The sequence below is a fragment of the Didymosphaeria variabile genome (assembly GCF_027946475.1).
Source record: "Didymosphaeria variabile strain IMI 356815 chromosome Unknown scaffold_1, whole genome shotgun sequence".
Classification (NCBI taxonomy): domain Eukaryota; kingdom Fungi; phylum Ascomycota; class Dothideomycetes; order Pleosporales; family Didymosphaeriaceae; genus Didymosphaeria; species Didymosphaeria variabile.
Genome location: NW_026611620.1, coordinates 5,106,441 through 5,121,085, shown reverse-complemented (window position 1 = coordinate 5,121,085; position 14,645 = coordinate 5,106,441). Strand labels below are relative to the sequence as shown.

The 14,645-nt window shown below is 50.6% G+C and overlaps 6 protein-coding genes across 6 annotated transcripts; 2 read left to right on the top strand and 4 right to left on the bottom strand.

The window, feature by feature from the left end:
• Nucleotides 1-1,454: 1,454 nt before the first annotated feature.
• Nucleotides 1,455-2,360, bottom strand: N0V89_001654 (uncharacterized protein; the record flags this gene model as incomplete). The annotated part of the gene is made up of 1 exon (XM_056210465.1): nucleotides 1,455-2,360. One exon carries the CDS (start codon nucleotides 2,358-2,360, stop codon nucleotides 1,455-1,457), a length of 906 nt encoding a protein of 301 aa, XP_056077287.1.
• Nucleotides 2,361-4,744: 2,384 nt separating this feature from the next.
• N0V89_001653 (uncharacterized protein) lies at nucleotides 4,745-5,172 on the top strand (the record flags this gene model as incomplete). The annotated part of the gene is made up of 2 exons (XM_056210464.1): nucleotides 4,745-4,753; nucleotides 4,867-5,172. 2 exons carry the CDS (start codon nucleotides 4,745-4,747, stop codon nucleotides 5,170-5,172), a joined length of 315 nt encoding a protein of 104 aa, XP_056077286.1.
• Nucleotides 5,173-8,140: 2,968 nt separating this feature from the next.
• On the top strand, nucleotides 8,141-9,749 carry DBP8 (putative RNA helicase; the record flags this gene model as incomplete). Its single annotated transcript, XM_056210463.1, has 3 exons — nucleotides 8,141-8,580; nucleotides 8,636-9,162; nucleotides 9,211-9,749. 3 exons carry the CDS (start codon nucleotides 8,141-8,143, stop codon nucleotides 9,747-9,749), a joined length of 1,506 nt encoding a protein of 501 aa, XP_056077285.1.
• Nucleotides 9,750-11,496: 1,747 nt separating this feature from the next.
• On the bottom strand, nucleotides 11,497-12,036 carry N0V89_001651 (uncharacterized protein; the record flags this gene model as incomplete). Its single annotated transcript, XM_056210462.1, is given in 2 exon segments — nucleotides 11,497-12,012; nucleotides 12,028-12,036. 2 exon segments carry the CDS (start codon nucleotides 12,034-12,036, stop codon nucleotides 11,497-11,499), a joined length of 525 nt encoding a protein of 174 aa, XP_056077284.1.
• An 89-nt stretch (nucleotides 12,037-12,125) lies between these two features.
• N0V89_001650 (uncharacterized protein) lies at nucleotides 12,126-12,565 on the bottom strand (the record flags this gene model as incomplete). The annotated part of the gene is made up of 2 exons (XM_056210461.1): nucleotides 12,126-12,368; nucleotides 12,560-12,565. 2 exons carry the CDS (start codon nucleotides 12,563-12,565, stop codon nucleotides 12,126-12,128), a joined length of 249 nt encoding a protein of 82 aa, XP_056077283.1.
• Nucleotides 12,566-13,869: 1,304 nt separating this feature from the next.
• CDO1 (Cysteine dioxygenase) lies at nucleotides 13,870-14,480 on the bottom strand (the record flags this gene model as incomplete). Its single annotated transcript, XM_056210460.1, has 2 exons — nucleotides 13,870-14,300; nucleotides 14,477-14,480. The coding sequence occupies 2 exons, from the start codon at nucleotides 14,478-14,480 to the stop codon at nucleotides 13,870-13,872; spliced, it is 435 nt and encodes a 144-aa protein (XP_056077282.1).
• Nucleotides 14,481-14,645: the final 165 nt, after the last annotated feature.

The window sequence follows — 14,645 nt, the reverse complement described above, 5'->3', positions numbered from 1 at the left end:
TGACTACTTCGATGCTTTACATGTCCAATTCCCTCACTTGCTGCCCGTTCACGTTTTGACTCGCTCACTTACTTGCGTCCTGGCTCGTGTCTTTTACCAACTTGCTAGAACGATCACTTGTTTATCTGATTCACTTCAAAGTTGATACTGCCGCTCTTTGACTACCTCCAATCCATACCCACGAACGATTCTTATCTCGATGGCAGACCAACAACAGGACGAGGCCCCAGCCATCCCCGCGGCGGGTAACGAGTCTCACAAGCGCGAGGCCGAGGAAGACGTTGATAAGCCAAGAAACACAAAGCTATTGAAGACTGACGATATCGAACCACAGCCCACAGTCTTCATCCAAGCCATGGTTATCGGCGATACAGAAGATGATGGCTGGGGCTTCTTAGTCGGCAAGCGTGCGGCTGCACCTGATATAGGTAAATTGCCTATTCTTGCACTTTTCCCTTGCGGCAACATCTCACTGACTTCTGACGCTAAGGCACGTGGGCTTTTCCAGGCGGACCTCTTCCATTCGGAAAGTCCTTCAGGGGGGCAGCCCAAGATTACGTGCTTGAGCAAACAGGCTTGACGGTGGAGACGCCCCGAGAACTTAACGGCCAGGACATCAGCGTCTTCGATATCGTCGGGAACATGGCAACCAACAATGTCACGAAAAACAAATGTCACCTAGTCACCGTATTCATCATCTGCAATAAGCCCATCGGTCAAGCGAAACAACCTCAGGTAGGAAGTCTTGTCTACCAGAACCAGCTGAATACTCACACCGCCTCGTAGGTCCATAAACCCGACGCCTATTCTCAGTGGGCATTCCGGTCGTGGAATATGATCCCTGGACCTTGGAAAACTTTTCCTGCATTGATCCGGCTAAGGAGAAAGAGGCTCTATGTCGACTGGGACATTGAGGCTGTCGAATGGGAGCAAGAGACTGACTTAGACATATGAGCGATCCCTGTCGCGTCTACTTCTCGCCTAGCGGAGTTGGGCACCATAAACTCTCCCGATCCTGTTCAGTCGTCGAACGCCTGATGCACTACTGCACGCCGACGGCCCTTCGGTATTACCACACAATCATCAAATGCATATGAGGATATGGAAATGATGAGATTGAGCTGCCCCTATTCCTACTAAATACCAGTTCGTTTAGAAGCGTCCAGCTTCAATTGGCGTGCTTGGTCATTTGGGTGTACTTATGCTCTATGAGGATAGCTTAGGTTTCTGAACGAAATATATAGAACTTTCCTGTCTTTCACGCCATCTTCGTTTCGTGATATCTTATGTTACGCACCTACGACCCACAGCCAAATACGCAAGTAATCAAGATGATAGTGAAATATCAGTGGACGCACGGAAAGTCATTACCAACGCCAACGATCTAGAATAAGTCTATACAATACATACAGATAGTAAATCACACTACCTCAGTGCAAATCCACGCTCGTAATCTACTCCTTCCGCCACGCACTCTCCGTCCTCAACCACTCCCTGAAATCCTTCAAAAAAGGATACTGCTTCTTGTTCTCCCTCACATCCACCCCAAACCCATCAGTCGTAAACCAAGTAAACATAATCCCCAACTGCTCATGCAACGCCCACCTCAGCCCCTTCCCCACAACCCCAAACGTCTCCGGTAGCTTCTTTCCCGTCTCCTCTTCGAAGATCTGCTGAAACTCCTTCAAGCTCACATCATCTCCCGCAAGCGCAACCGCCTTATTCTTGTACCGCTCTTCCCCCGCCTTGAGAAACGCCTCCGCAGCAACCTTCCCAATATCCTTCGTGCTCACAAACTTAATCCTCGACTCATCCCCGTTAATACGCCACACGCTCACGAACCCCTTGCCGAGGAAATCATCAGTCAAGTTCTCGTAGAACGCTACCGGCCGGAGAAACGTATACGTCGCTCCAGTCTCCCTGCTCTTCGCGATGATATCCCGCTCAATGCGGAACTTGCTTGCAAAATGTGGAATAACAGTCGCGTCCTCGTCGGAGTTAATACCGCGGTCCGTCGCGGTGAAAACAATGTGCTGCACGCCTGCGGCGAGAGCGGCGGCAGTCATAGCTTTACCCTGTGCTTCTTCGCGCGCGACGTTTATGGGGTTGGTTACGCTGAAGAAACCCCATGGTTTAGGGATCTGCGCGAAGATGGCGGAGGGGTTGGAGAAGTCGCCTTGGATGACTTTGACGTTTGGTTTTGAAGAAAGAGCCTGTGCGGAGCGCGACTTCGGGTTGCGGGTTAGGGCGTAGATTTCGAAGGTTGGTGTTGAGTGGGAGAGGAGGGAGGCGATGAGGGCGCCGCCTTGTTTCCCGGTGGCGCCGGAGACGAGGATGCGGCGGAGGGAGGGTGGCGGCATGATTGGATTGGTGAGGGATGGAGTGGTCGGTTTGTTCAGGGGTTTGGTGTTGAAGATGGGCGAGATGGAAGTGTAGATGGGTGCTTGAGTGGAATGCCATGTTTCTTCCAGCGCTCGCGCACGTATTTATGTCCTTGACATCTATCAGGCCTCCTTCGAACTTTCGTCCGATCCGACCATTGTTTCACAGGCTAGCATGCGCAATGATGGGATGTCGTAAACTTCCATCTCAATCGCATCGGTGCTGCAAGGCTGGTGGATCTCCGATGCGACCGCTTGATTCCTCTTTGGGCGCTGGTGTAGAAAGTCGGAGGAATGCAAGTACGGGGGCTTTATGGGAACCAATCAGAGGACGCGAAGACTGATGTTCAGGGCGGTTTGTCCGTGGCGCATCAGGGCGTAAGGCTGAGGGATCCGCATTTATCAGCGCGTCATGATGGAGGGCCCGAATGCGCGAGGCCGAAGATGGACCATGTCATAGAGATGTTGTGAACTGGGCAAGCCTTCAGATGGTGGATTGTACCTATGGTACCGAAGGAGTGCTGCTGCGGAGGTCCTGAGGTGACTGCTCGGGTGCATGCATCCGTTACGCTAGCTCAATGCTATCTGGCACGTGTCTGGGTAGCACATGACTTCTCTTTCTCTACTACACCTCATCGTCCCGTTCCTTCACCTTGATCTTCATCTCTTAAGATCTCCGAGCTTCAAAATATAACAATCACGATGGACATCCGTCGCAGGTGGATTTGTCGGCGATGGCTAGATGCTGTCGAAGAACTCCATCATGAGGAGCTGAAGAGGCTGGGTCTATCACAGTATTTTCGAAAGGTATGAGCAGTAGGATAGCGGTGTCTATGCTGGCCATAGGTTGTTTCGCGATTGGCGTCGCGCTATTCATGGCGATAATTTTGTACACGATGTACTTCCATCGGCTGTTCTCAGCGGGATAGACCGGACCTATAGAGCGCCCTGCATTATTCATTCTAGCAAGTTCAGATTCTCCTTGCATTTTTCAGAGGACTAAAGCTCTGCACAGATCGGTCCCTGTGGCCAACTCTCAACAGCCTTCCAGCTTCTCGGCGAATCAGCATCATCATACATGCGTTAGCCACTTACAAGCCCTCTTCCGTCCATCCACCCAGGTATGGTACGTTCTGGACATAAGAAACAGATCGGGGTCTCGATGCCGCAGGCCTTATCTTCGCACTGCTGCTCCTCGGCTTCGGCTACCTCTGCGCGTGCATCGCCGTATACGGCGTCGTCGAACACATCGTTTGGCGCCAGGCTAAGTACTCACTGGTCTGGTGGAGTCTCGTCTTCCCATCTGTGGTACTGACAGAGGCGTGGCATGAACTGAGCTATTCGATAAGTTCGCCAGCGTTTCGGAGGTTGACGGCGGCTTTGACGGTGATGTTGGTGATACCATTTCATTTTCACCGAAATGATCTGCGAATCAGGATTGGTTTTTCACGCTTTGAAGCGATTGTCCTCCCAAGTGCATTGACCCCTAATTTTTCACTGAAATACACCACAAGTGCCCAGTCAGCTTTGCTAAACGTATATAAAAAGCCAAAGTTAGCCACAACCCACCCCCTCACACACGCAGTAAACATACCCTACCTTCACGCTCAACTCAACGCAGGTTCATAGCAAACTACAATCGATAATCACGATGCATCATTCGAAGGTCCTCAGATTCTTTTATGGCCTAGCCGTCATTGTGTCGGCCTCGATGATAACTTTTGCGTTCTACTACATCATAACTCTCATATTCTACGACATCACAAGTCAATTCACTCTCTCGCAGATCGAATTAATAGACTTCGTCGGTTGTTCACTTGGGGAGCAGGCAACAATCAGGCGAGATGTGATTGACGCCCAAACCCTCGCTTTGGCGAGTCTTGAGCCATTTGACTCCACGCTCGCAGCAGAGTTCCCCAATCCAGAATCCTACGTCGAAGCTGGTGGTACATTCACACTTGACTGGACCACCGATGCGGCCAAGGAGCACTGGGGTCGCCTAAGCTGGGATTCAGACGCCGAAGCTCATCGGACAAGAATATTAGGTGAGTTGCAAATGCATGTCACATACTAAACGTGAGCTAATATGCTTTTCAGAAACACTGTGGAGAGCGACAGGAACTTACCCCGAGATGTCTAGTACGCTTTTTCCCCCGGATCGTCGTGTACAGATTCGTTGCGGCAATGAGCAGATGACCAACATCATCGACCATTGCCCCGACGGAGTGGTAGCGTTTCTCTCTCCTACACAAGACACTTTCCCAAGGATAACATTCTGTCCGGGACATTTTGGACGCCACTCGCTGGTCGAGATGCATTCAATCTTGGAGAAGAACCACTCTTTACAATCCAACGCCTTCGTCATGTATAACGTAAGTAGCTGCACCGAATTTTCATGGAGTCGAGTGGACAATGTTAACTTATGAAGCTTCGGGCGTGGACTTTCCTTCACGAAGGTCTTCATATCCCTACAGGGCCAATACAGTGCTACAATCCATTCGGACAATTTAAAGGCTGCCTTGACTATCCTATTCTTCTAAAGAATGTGTCCCACAAGGCTTATGGTAGTGGCATGGCGAAGCTATTGGCAAGGATAGACCCGCTCGCGGCGAGCGTGAACAACGACAACTACGTCTCTTTCACGGCGTCGAGGTACCTTGAGAAACGCTACGGGCAGTATCCGAAATTTCCCTCAGCATGGGACTCCAACAAGACTGTGGAGGAGAACGTGCGCTATGCATTTCAGGAGCCTGGATTTCCACCCCCTGCTATTTGGCAACGCGCGCCGTGAACTTGAATCCTGAAGGGTTGTACCAATAATCAGGAGGCATAATGACTGGCCATGGTACGAATTTGCAGCAGAAAATTCCAATTGGGAACGCTCATCGAGCCAAGGCCTAAGAGCCATACAATCTTGTCCTAGGGGTTCAGAGTGGTAGAGCGGCATCCGGTTTTCTACAGCAGAACGTTTTGGGACATAGTTACAAATGCAGTACTATGATACTTCAGGTCCGTACGGAAACTTGCCCTTCTAGCCGAGTACCATTTCCACTTGCATGCATGTGTATCTCAGGGCATGCAGTGTTCTGCAACCCAGTTGAAATATGTCTTGAGACAACTGCATTAGATATAGGAATCCTATATCAATTCGAACAGTAGCAAAGATTACTTGTGAAATTTCTTACACATTTGTCTTAAGACAAATACATCAACAAAAATGCTCAAATAAACTCAAATAACTGATGGAACTTGTTGTCTATGCAAACAACAAGTAAAAGAATACTGAATGCAGCTGTAGAAATAACCACCGATACCGACATTCGAAATTTCTTAGCATTTCATAAGCTCAATTAATCCCAGCGCTTGCAACAGTACGTACTCAGTACGGTTGAGCACTAGCTCCGTACTTTCGCCGTACGAGAATCTCAATCTTAATGAGGAATAGCCAAATGAGCTCCACTCAACACTGCAACACTGCAACACTACAACCACAATACCTAGTTTTGATTGTAGGGAGCCAGTGCTCAACCGTGCTGAGTACATACTGGTGTAAGCGCTGATTGTTCCTCTCCGCAATTGACAAGCTTGTCAACCTACCCGAAGTAGATTGTCGAACCATCTAGTCCTACGGCAACCAGGCCTTTTGAGAGCTAAGCAAATGCCTGATGTCAGGAAGAATTGTTCCGAGGTCGCTGCAGAAGCGTAAGGTTGCGCTTAAAAGGCCATTGTGACTGCTCCATGGACTGCTCGCTGAGCGGAGAGGATGGGGAGGGTGTGTGCTGAAGCTTTTGGATCCGAGTGACCTGCAACCCCTTAAGAATGCCGAATTTGTAGGGATAGCCAACATCTGACTCGGTCACCTCCTCCCACGGCAATTGGCGGTAAGTAAGTAGCTGTCCGTGTTGATTGATAAATTCAACTGGGATAGGGAAATCCTCAAGAGTGGTTTCCTTCAGACGAAGTCTATCCCAGAAAGAGAGCGAGAGCCGATTAGCACTACCAGCTCGAGATCGAGGCACGGAAACAATCATGCACTGTAAAGGTTCCCAGAAAACGAGCTTGCGCGTGATCGATAGTTTGTTGACTTTGGGCTGGATACGTGTGAGGTCCGCAGGCGACAGTCCATGGTTAACCATGGAAATCGTCCTAGAAGTTCGAAGGTCCTCCTCGGTAAGAGTCGAGACTAACGTGATGTCTATCTCGCAGAGCTTTTCGAAGCCTAAAGCGCCAGTACAGAGTTTTTCAAGGAAAGGCCAACCCGGGACAACTTCCTCCACCGCCATATCAATGGTAATCCGACGTATCCATATGTTGTGCGCAAGTGAAGGGTAGCGCTTCGAGGTAAGCGAGATCGCGAAAGTGTTGCTGCTGAATAAAGCCTCAGTCGCGACCCTGGGGCACTCTTTCAGTAGGAGCGTGTGATGGAAACTATCCAGGATCTTGTTGTATTCTGCATGGTCTATGGCATGGTCGCGCGCGAACACGTAGGTGAGGATGGCAAGGCGCAACTCTTCCGGAAAATTGCGCAATACTTGTGCGAGTGAACCCAGATCAGCGGCTGAGATTCGTTCGTGGACCTGTCGGTAGAGGTCATCGATGTCCATGTTGAAGTCCAAGGAAGAGCTCGGTGGTATGGTGAGCATTTTGAGTTCAAGTGGTTGAAGTTGCGCGGCAGCTTGGAGTTTAGCCGTTTCCATCAGGAGCGGCGGCGGAGCAGGTCTTATACTCACGGTGACCAAGGTGTCAATCTTCGCACCTTTTACACTTACACCAGGTACTCAGGTTGGCCGCAGGTGCTGATCGACTGAAGTGAAAGGACCAGGAGTCTGATGGACAGGACGGAGAAGCGCACGATCAGCAATATATAATGTCTGTCGCTCTCTGACTTTCGATGAGGATGTTTCCTGTGGGTGCGCGTGGGTATGAACACTTGGTGAGGGGTATATAACTGTTGAGCGTTGGAAGCGACCCAGAACCAACATTGGTAACACTACGCGGAGTGCGCATCAAGGCCAGCCCGGGTGTAAGGACGTCAGTATTTCGTAATTATACGAATGGAAAGACGATCAAGCACCTGAATATCTTGTCTTTGGGTCCAGGCGGTTGCGGTTAGGGACTATGTGTTAGCTTCAGCGACAACAGGTCATCGGAGTCCCACGTTGGGGAATTTTCAACGTCCAACGCTCATTGGGGTCGGACAAGCAACATACATGCTACATAGGGTTGATCGCTTAGCCCCATCAACTCACTCGTACGATATTCCATTCTAGTGTAGGTATGCTGTAATCCGCGCAGCTCGAGGACCTAGACGGATGGCAGATACAGCCACAGTGCGGAGATTACGAACGTCTTCGTATCTTTCACTGTCGAATCCCGCAGTGTCAGGTCCCGGCTTCTGCTTAAGCTGACATCTCTCAACTTTGTACACCGTAATGTGTACATCTACCTTCATGCCGGCTTTGGCGCAGGCGTAAGTATTGCATATCCACGTTCACACGTTGTGACTGTAGTTCTTGAAGCTTGAGTGATATAATGTGAAGGCTTTGACCACATGTACAAGACAGGATGAGGATCTAGCACCATTTAGTAAATGCATGAATGCATTGTAGTCAGTTACGACAAAAGTTGTGGTCTAGTGGTCTGTGCGCTTATCGATAGTATTAGCGTGAATGCACCCCTGCACGAAAAAAAATGGCGCGAAACCTTCAAAACCACCACGACGCACGCTGAGAATACAGCGTCGTAACACGCAAAAAGAGATGGCTTCAGTATCTTCATATTCCAGCGATGAGAATATGCTGGAACAAAACGGATCTAGGAAGAAGAGGAGGCTGTCACCCATCGAGAATCCCGTGCAGCAACCACTTGCCACCACTTCGCGCATCAAAGCGAAACAGACCACCGCACCGTCACGTGTCCAAGCTGGATCCGGAGCACCTGCGGCATCAGAGATAGCAAACGTTTCGGAGAAAGTCAGCTTTGCTTCGCTTGATGTCTCTCCATGGTTAATTGCATCACTAGCATCCATGGAAATCAGGAGGCCTACCGGAATTCAGCAAGCCTGTATCCCAGAAATATTGAAGGGAAGAGACTGCATCGGTGGTTCACGTACTGGTACAGGTAAAACAGTTGCCTTTTCGGTACCTATCCTGCAGAAATGGTCTGAAGATCCGTGCGGCATCTACGCCCTGATGATCACGTACGTACTCTGTTGTTTCTATCAGGTCAGATGCAGCATACTGATAAATGTGCAGCCCTACCAGAGAGCTTGCTATTCAGATATTTGAACAAGTAAAAGCTATTGGAGCACGACAGTCCGTCAAGGTCATCCTAATCACAGGTGGTGCAGATCAGCGCGAGCAAGCACTGCAGCTTGCCTCGCGCCCACATGTAGTAATAGCGACTCCTGGACGCCTCGCAGAACATATCAAGACATCGGGAGAGGATACTATCTGCGGTCTGAGACGAGTTCGCTTTGTCGTCTTCGATGAAGCAGATCGTCTTCTCGCGCCCGGCAAAGGATCCATGCTTCCAGATCTAGAGACATGTCTATCGGTTCTGCCCACACCGGATCGGAGACAAACTTTACTCTTCACTGCTACCGTAACGCCTGAGGTCTTGGCTTTGAAGGAGCGACCGCGGACACCTGGCAAACCGCCGATCTTTGTGTGTGAAGTCGACACCGAGACGCTGGCGGTTCCACCGAAGCTGCAGCAGCTGTACATCATGGCTCCAGTCACGCATAAAGAGTGCTATCTGCACGTCCTCCTTAGTACCCCAGGTGCGTACGCTCTGAAAATGTCTAATTATGTATACTAACTACCGTTAGAAAACCTCAAAAAGTCCGTCATCATATTCTGCAACCGAACCAAAACAGCCACACTCCTAGAATACATGCTCCGACTCCTAGAACACCGCGTAACAGCCCTCCACTCCGGCCTCAAGCAAGTAGAACGAGTCAGCAACCTCGCCCGATTCCGTGCCCAAGCTGCCAGAATCCTCGTTGCCACCGACGTCGCAGCCCGAGGTCTCGATATTCCGGAAGTCGCGCTTGTCGTCAACTTCGATGTCCCGCGTGATCCGGACGACTACATCCACCGCGTGGGTCGTACTGCGCGTGCGGGTAGGGTTGGTCACAGCGTTACGCTCGTCGGGCAGCGAGATGTCGATTTGATTCATGCCATTGAAGAACGCGTTGGCAAGACGCTGGAGGAGTACGCGGAGGAGGGCGTCAGTATAGAGGGTAGGGTTGTTAGGGAAGCTTTGAAGCCTGTTACTGAGAAGAAGAGGGAGGCGTTGCTGCAGATTGAAGAGGGTAGGGATGTGCTGGGGAAGCGCAAGGTGGGCATGCAGAAGAGAAGGACTTGATGGTACTCTGTGTAGTAGAATGGCGTTCTCGGAGCCTGAAATTTGCCGACCGTGGGCTCGCGTAGTGCTGATAATACATACACTCTCACAGATGCGGTTGATACTTTTAGTCTCTACCGCAGAAATGTCACTTAGCTCTTTATGTGAGATGGCCTCTATCTAAATGGGTGTCTGAGCAATAACTTACCCTATAGTTGTACCTTTGAGCTTACGATGGCTTCATAGTAACATTAAGGTAACTCAAGCACCTAGCTACGGTTTTTTCAAGAGGTAGCATTATGGAAATCTTAGGAGGCAAGCACAATGTTAAGCTAGTTCCATCTTCTCACTACGGTACATAAGTGCTCGACTTGGATATATTCACTATTTACCAACTTAACTGCTCAACTCTAACACTTGTACCAGTGACTCCCCCGATGCTTGCGTGGCGTGTGGACATCATTCACCTTCACAAAGAAGGTGGACATCGTACCTAGCGACGCCCATCACCACGAGCTCACAAACGCTGAATAGGGTTTCTTCCTCGAAAGCTCGGCAGTACCAAAGCAGTCAATGAAAAAAAGAGAACAAATGTTGTAAACACCCTCAAACCACCAGCATCGCTAGAGGCTCAATGGTGTGGCCGCCACAAGAGCGCCATCACGTTATCCGCTTTTGCGGAGCTGGCTTTCGGCGCACCGCCATGAAGTGAAATGTTGGCTCGCGGGCCCCCGCGCCATCAAAAATGAACGCCCCAGGCCCCCAGGGCTTCATGAAGTGAGAAGTGATCGCGAAAGATCATCAGTACTGGCAGCCGGCGAGGCACCATGAGATAAGGCACTCGGTGTACCCAGAAGGAAGGTGGTGGAGAGGTGGAAAACATAACAACTAGAAGTTGTGAAAAGGTGAGAGAAGTGAAGCACAGGATAGAGGGCGACGGCGGGTTTATATAGATTCTGGGACATGCTAGAGGGCTAGGCAGCCACAGGTAACGTGATCGCTTGCGGTGGTCAGTGCTGGCTTTCGACGTGGTGAAAGGTGCGGTGAACAGTGAAAGCATACCTGTAAGAGTCAAACAAGCAAGTCGAATCTGGAAGGTCCGGTGAATGGTGGATGATGAGTGCAGCAAGCAAGGCGAACTTGAAATCCGCCTATGTCTAAACGGAAAGGCTTGTTTTGATGAGGCGTAACGGCTGAGTCAGGACTGCAGAACATATGTCTGTCAGCGGTAGCTTTGATTTCGTATTTCCATAGCATCAATGCCGTCTAATTTTAACATGACCGACTCTGTACAAACGTCATCGCTCACAGCGGACAACCACGAACACTGAATCGGCTCTCATGCCAACATGAGGGACAGTCATGCAGTATCAAGTCGCAGTTTCCGGCTTGTACTATAGTGTAAGTTACTCTACGCTACAGGGTTATACACGTAGAGCTAGCCTCTGTCTTCATACGGGGAGTTGAGTTTGGGCGAAGTCAACGCGGAGAAGCTCAATTTTTCGTGTCGGCCACTGCGGCTAGAAAACCGGTTCATCATACTGTCGAACCATGTACGCTACCGTGAGTCTACCCTTGCTCATACATATCATAACCATGTCGTCTCGTTGTAGCATGACCAACCCTGGACAGGTGTCAAGGCTAGATAAACCGTTCGCCATATCATCGAACCATGTACGCTCCCCTAAGTCTAGCCTTGCTCACTTCATATCATGCCATGTCATTTGAACAAATCACCCATCCGCAGCCTCCCTACTTTTTCAAGTACCTAGTAGAACCAGCCAAACCAGCCCTTACGAGCCGGCGCCGCGTCCGCCTTCTTGTATTCGTACGTAGAGGGCACAGGAACGACGAACTTGTTAACCTCATCGCCCTCGCCGACCAAAACCCAGTCGCCCGTTCCGGTGTCCTCGATGTCGGAGGAGTCATCCATGTCAGGCACAGCGGCGGGGTCGTCAGCGGATGTATCCCAGTCCTCAGGTTCGACGCCCATGTTCGCATCCATCTTGGCCAGGAACTGCTCTTCTGCGGAGGGACCGTCAGTAGTAGAGTTGTCTGGCTGCTGGTCGTCAGAGCGGTCGACGAAGTGTTCCTGGCGCTCAGTGTCGGTCATCCACATGGACACCTTAGCAGAAGTCTGCTCGTCCTCTGACAGCTCTGCGGAACGAGAGTGCGTGTGAGAGGACTCGTCAAGAGCATCGTCCATCTGCTCAGCGATGTCCTTCTTCTGTGCGCGCGAGAACGCCGGACCGCCTGTTGGACGGGAGGCCGCGCTATGCACTATCTTTCCGTCGCCGACGATGACCATCTTGGGGGCGATGGCGGCGTCCTTGGGATCCATCCTGATTACTGATTAGTACAAGCACGTGTTTTGTGGTGGGTGGAGAGAAACCAAACTTACGTCTCATCAGCAGCGTCGCGTTGCGCCCGCAACACATCGATCTCCATCTGGAAGTCCAGCCATCCAGAGCGCCGGCTGCTGATGCGCCAGCCCTTCGCCGGACCGTTGGGCTTGCCATCCTTCTTGCCTTCGGCGCGCAGATAGACCATGTCCTCGTTGGGGGCGACCTGCCAGCGGACGCGGAAGGTCTTGATTGCGTCGTTGGGGTAGCGCAAGTGGATTTTGCCGTAGAGGGCTCCCTATCTAATTAGCACTGACCATGTTCACGGAGAAAACGCGAGGAGAAACTTACCAGTGCGTTGACAATCTTCCAGAAGGCGGGATTGTGTATGTCGAGCAGACCGGCGTCGTCGTACCAGCCCTCTTCGAACATGCCCGTGTCCTTCATGTGCTCGGTGAGTGAGCTACGGCAGAGTTGCGGCCACCACACCGTCATGATGTGGTCCCTACCGACCGCGATTTCCTCAGGAGTCATGCTGAGAGGAAGACCGCAGTCGATGCCTTTGCCGCTGTGGGCAGCAGCTGAATGGGTGGTGGTGTCTGCCATAGCGGAATGTTGTGGTGGTGGTTGATGAGGCGGGTTGACGTGATCAGGGGTTGAGATGCTGTTGCTGTGTTGGGGTGAATACTCAGGTACCCTTGACAAGCCTCGTTGAATCAATGTAGTTGACGAGGGTGCGGGGGTAGAGGGTGGTAGGGTGATGGGTCTTCGGGGCACGTTTCTTATGGAAGTGCGCGGGTCTATTAATGTTGAAGGGCCTGAGCGTACCCAGAAGAGGAGGCTTGGGGAGGCCAAAGCTGCCCATGCCTATTCACACATTTTGAAAATGGCACTTGCGCGCACGCATCGTTGGGAATAGTGAAAACTGGACCTCCGGTTGATTACTTGCGAAGGCACTTGCTGTTGAGATATTTGAACGTCCTGAAGCGGTCAGTGAATCGAGTGCGACGGCAAGAAAAGAATAGGCACTGGTAAGTTGAAACACCTCGTGAGCTCTCAAATCACAGTGGCCGACAATAAACTTACCTTCATTTGGGCCAGGTTCTCTGTACCCTGTGCTAGGACGTTAGCCGATAGCTGCAAGCTTGGTAGATGACAGTGTCGCCTCGGGTGAATCGCTTTATAATGCGTGTTCGAAATCATAACCTGATAATACAAGGCCGTATCTCGTATTGGCTCAAGAGCCGATTTCGGTTTCTTGTGTCGACCAATGTAAGTATTGAGAGCTGATTAGACTAGAGTGGAGTCAACAGTGAGCAAGAAACGCTCAAAGTAATTTAGATTGAAGATGGGCCAAATGAGCGGTGAGAAAACAAAGACAGCGAATCGCTATAGATAATAATGCTTCGTACAATGCCGTGTCGAAATGAACCAAGTTCGGTGCTACCCCTGAAAACGCAAGACGACGTCGAAACTCAAGTAGAAAAACAAGTCCATGCATGTATGCTGTCTCTTGGATTTGTTCACAGTCGCGGCTCCTTCTTTCCGTACTCCGAATACACAGTACACTTCGCCATGTGCTTTGCTTGGCCGGTCTTCTCGTCGAAGACGTTGCAACCGTAAACCGCCGCGTTCGGTGGGGTATACACTGGGAAAAGTTAGCTGTGGAATGATAAAGCAACCACGTGAGCCACGAGAGGTTGGTAGGCTTGATCTGCTTGACCTTGAACACGTCGAAACAAACAGTGGATTCCATTCGCAACGGTCTCTTGATACATTGACGGGGCTGTGCAGTATCTTCACCACTTACAGTGTAGCGACACGGCGTAATCTTCCGGGTCGGGATTAGAGATGCGGTGTAACCCTAGCTTATCCGACATATAGGTGACCTCATTCTTTTCGTATCTCTTCTGACCTATGGTTCGCAAAGGATGGTCCTCCTTCTGGTTGAGATCCACAGTAGGCCAAGCGTAGCGCGTCTCGACCAGTGAGCCCTTCAATATTTTCATGATGCAATGGGCGTTGGCATGGTCATGGATCGGGCTTGCTTTGCCTGGCGACCAGACGAGGATGAGTAAATTGCTCTTGCCGTTGCCTTTGTCGACCAGGTTCCGTGTATATGCCTGGTGTGAACTGGGGAAAAAGTATTTGCTCCAGTGTGTTTCGTCCGAGACGTAATCCATCATCAGTCGTTCCAGCTCCTTTTCGTCAACATCTTCTGAATTGATACCTGAACAGGGTCCTAGTTCTTCACTGAGCTGGTCGACCAGTGTGTCAAAAGCGTTTCTTTGGGACTCGTGGGTATTTTCATTGGTAACTTCTTGGGTAGTCATGGCTGGCTTGAACGTTGAAAGGACGAGCTAACAAAAGAAGGAGGTATTTAATTGATTGTAGTGTTTGCGATACGCATCTACGTAGCTAGTGATTGCGGAGGTAGAAAGGAAGATGTTTGAACAGGTGGGTCCACGACAATCGATATCCATCGCCGGCATTATGTAAGAAGTGGCTACTTAGTTGGACGTGTGTCCACACGATAGTGGCCAGCCGCAATGGCTCTACGGCGCGTTCGGCGTGT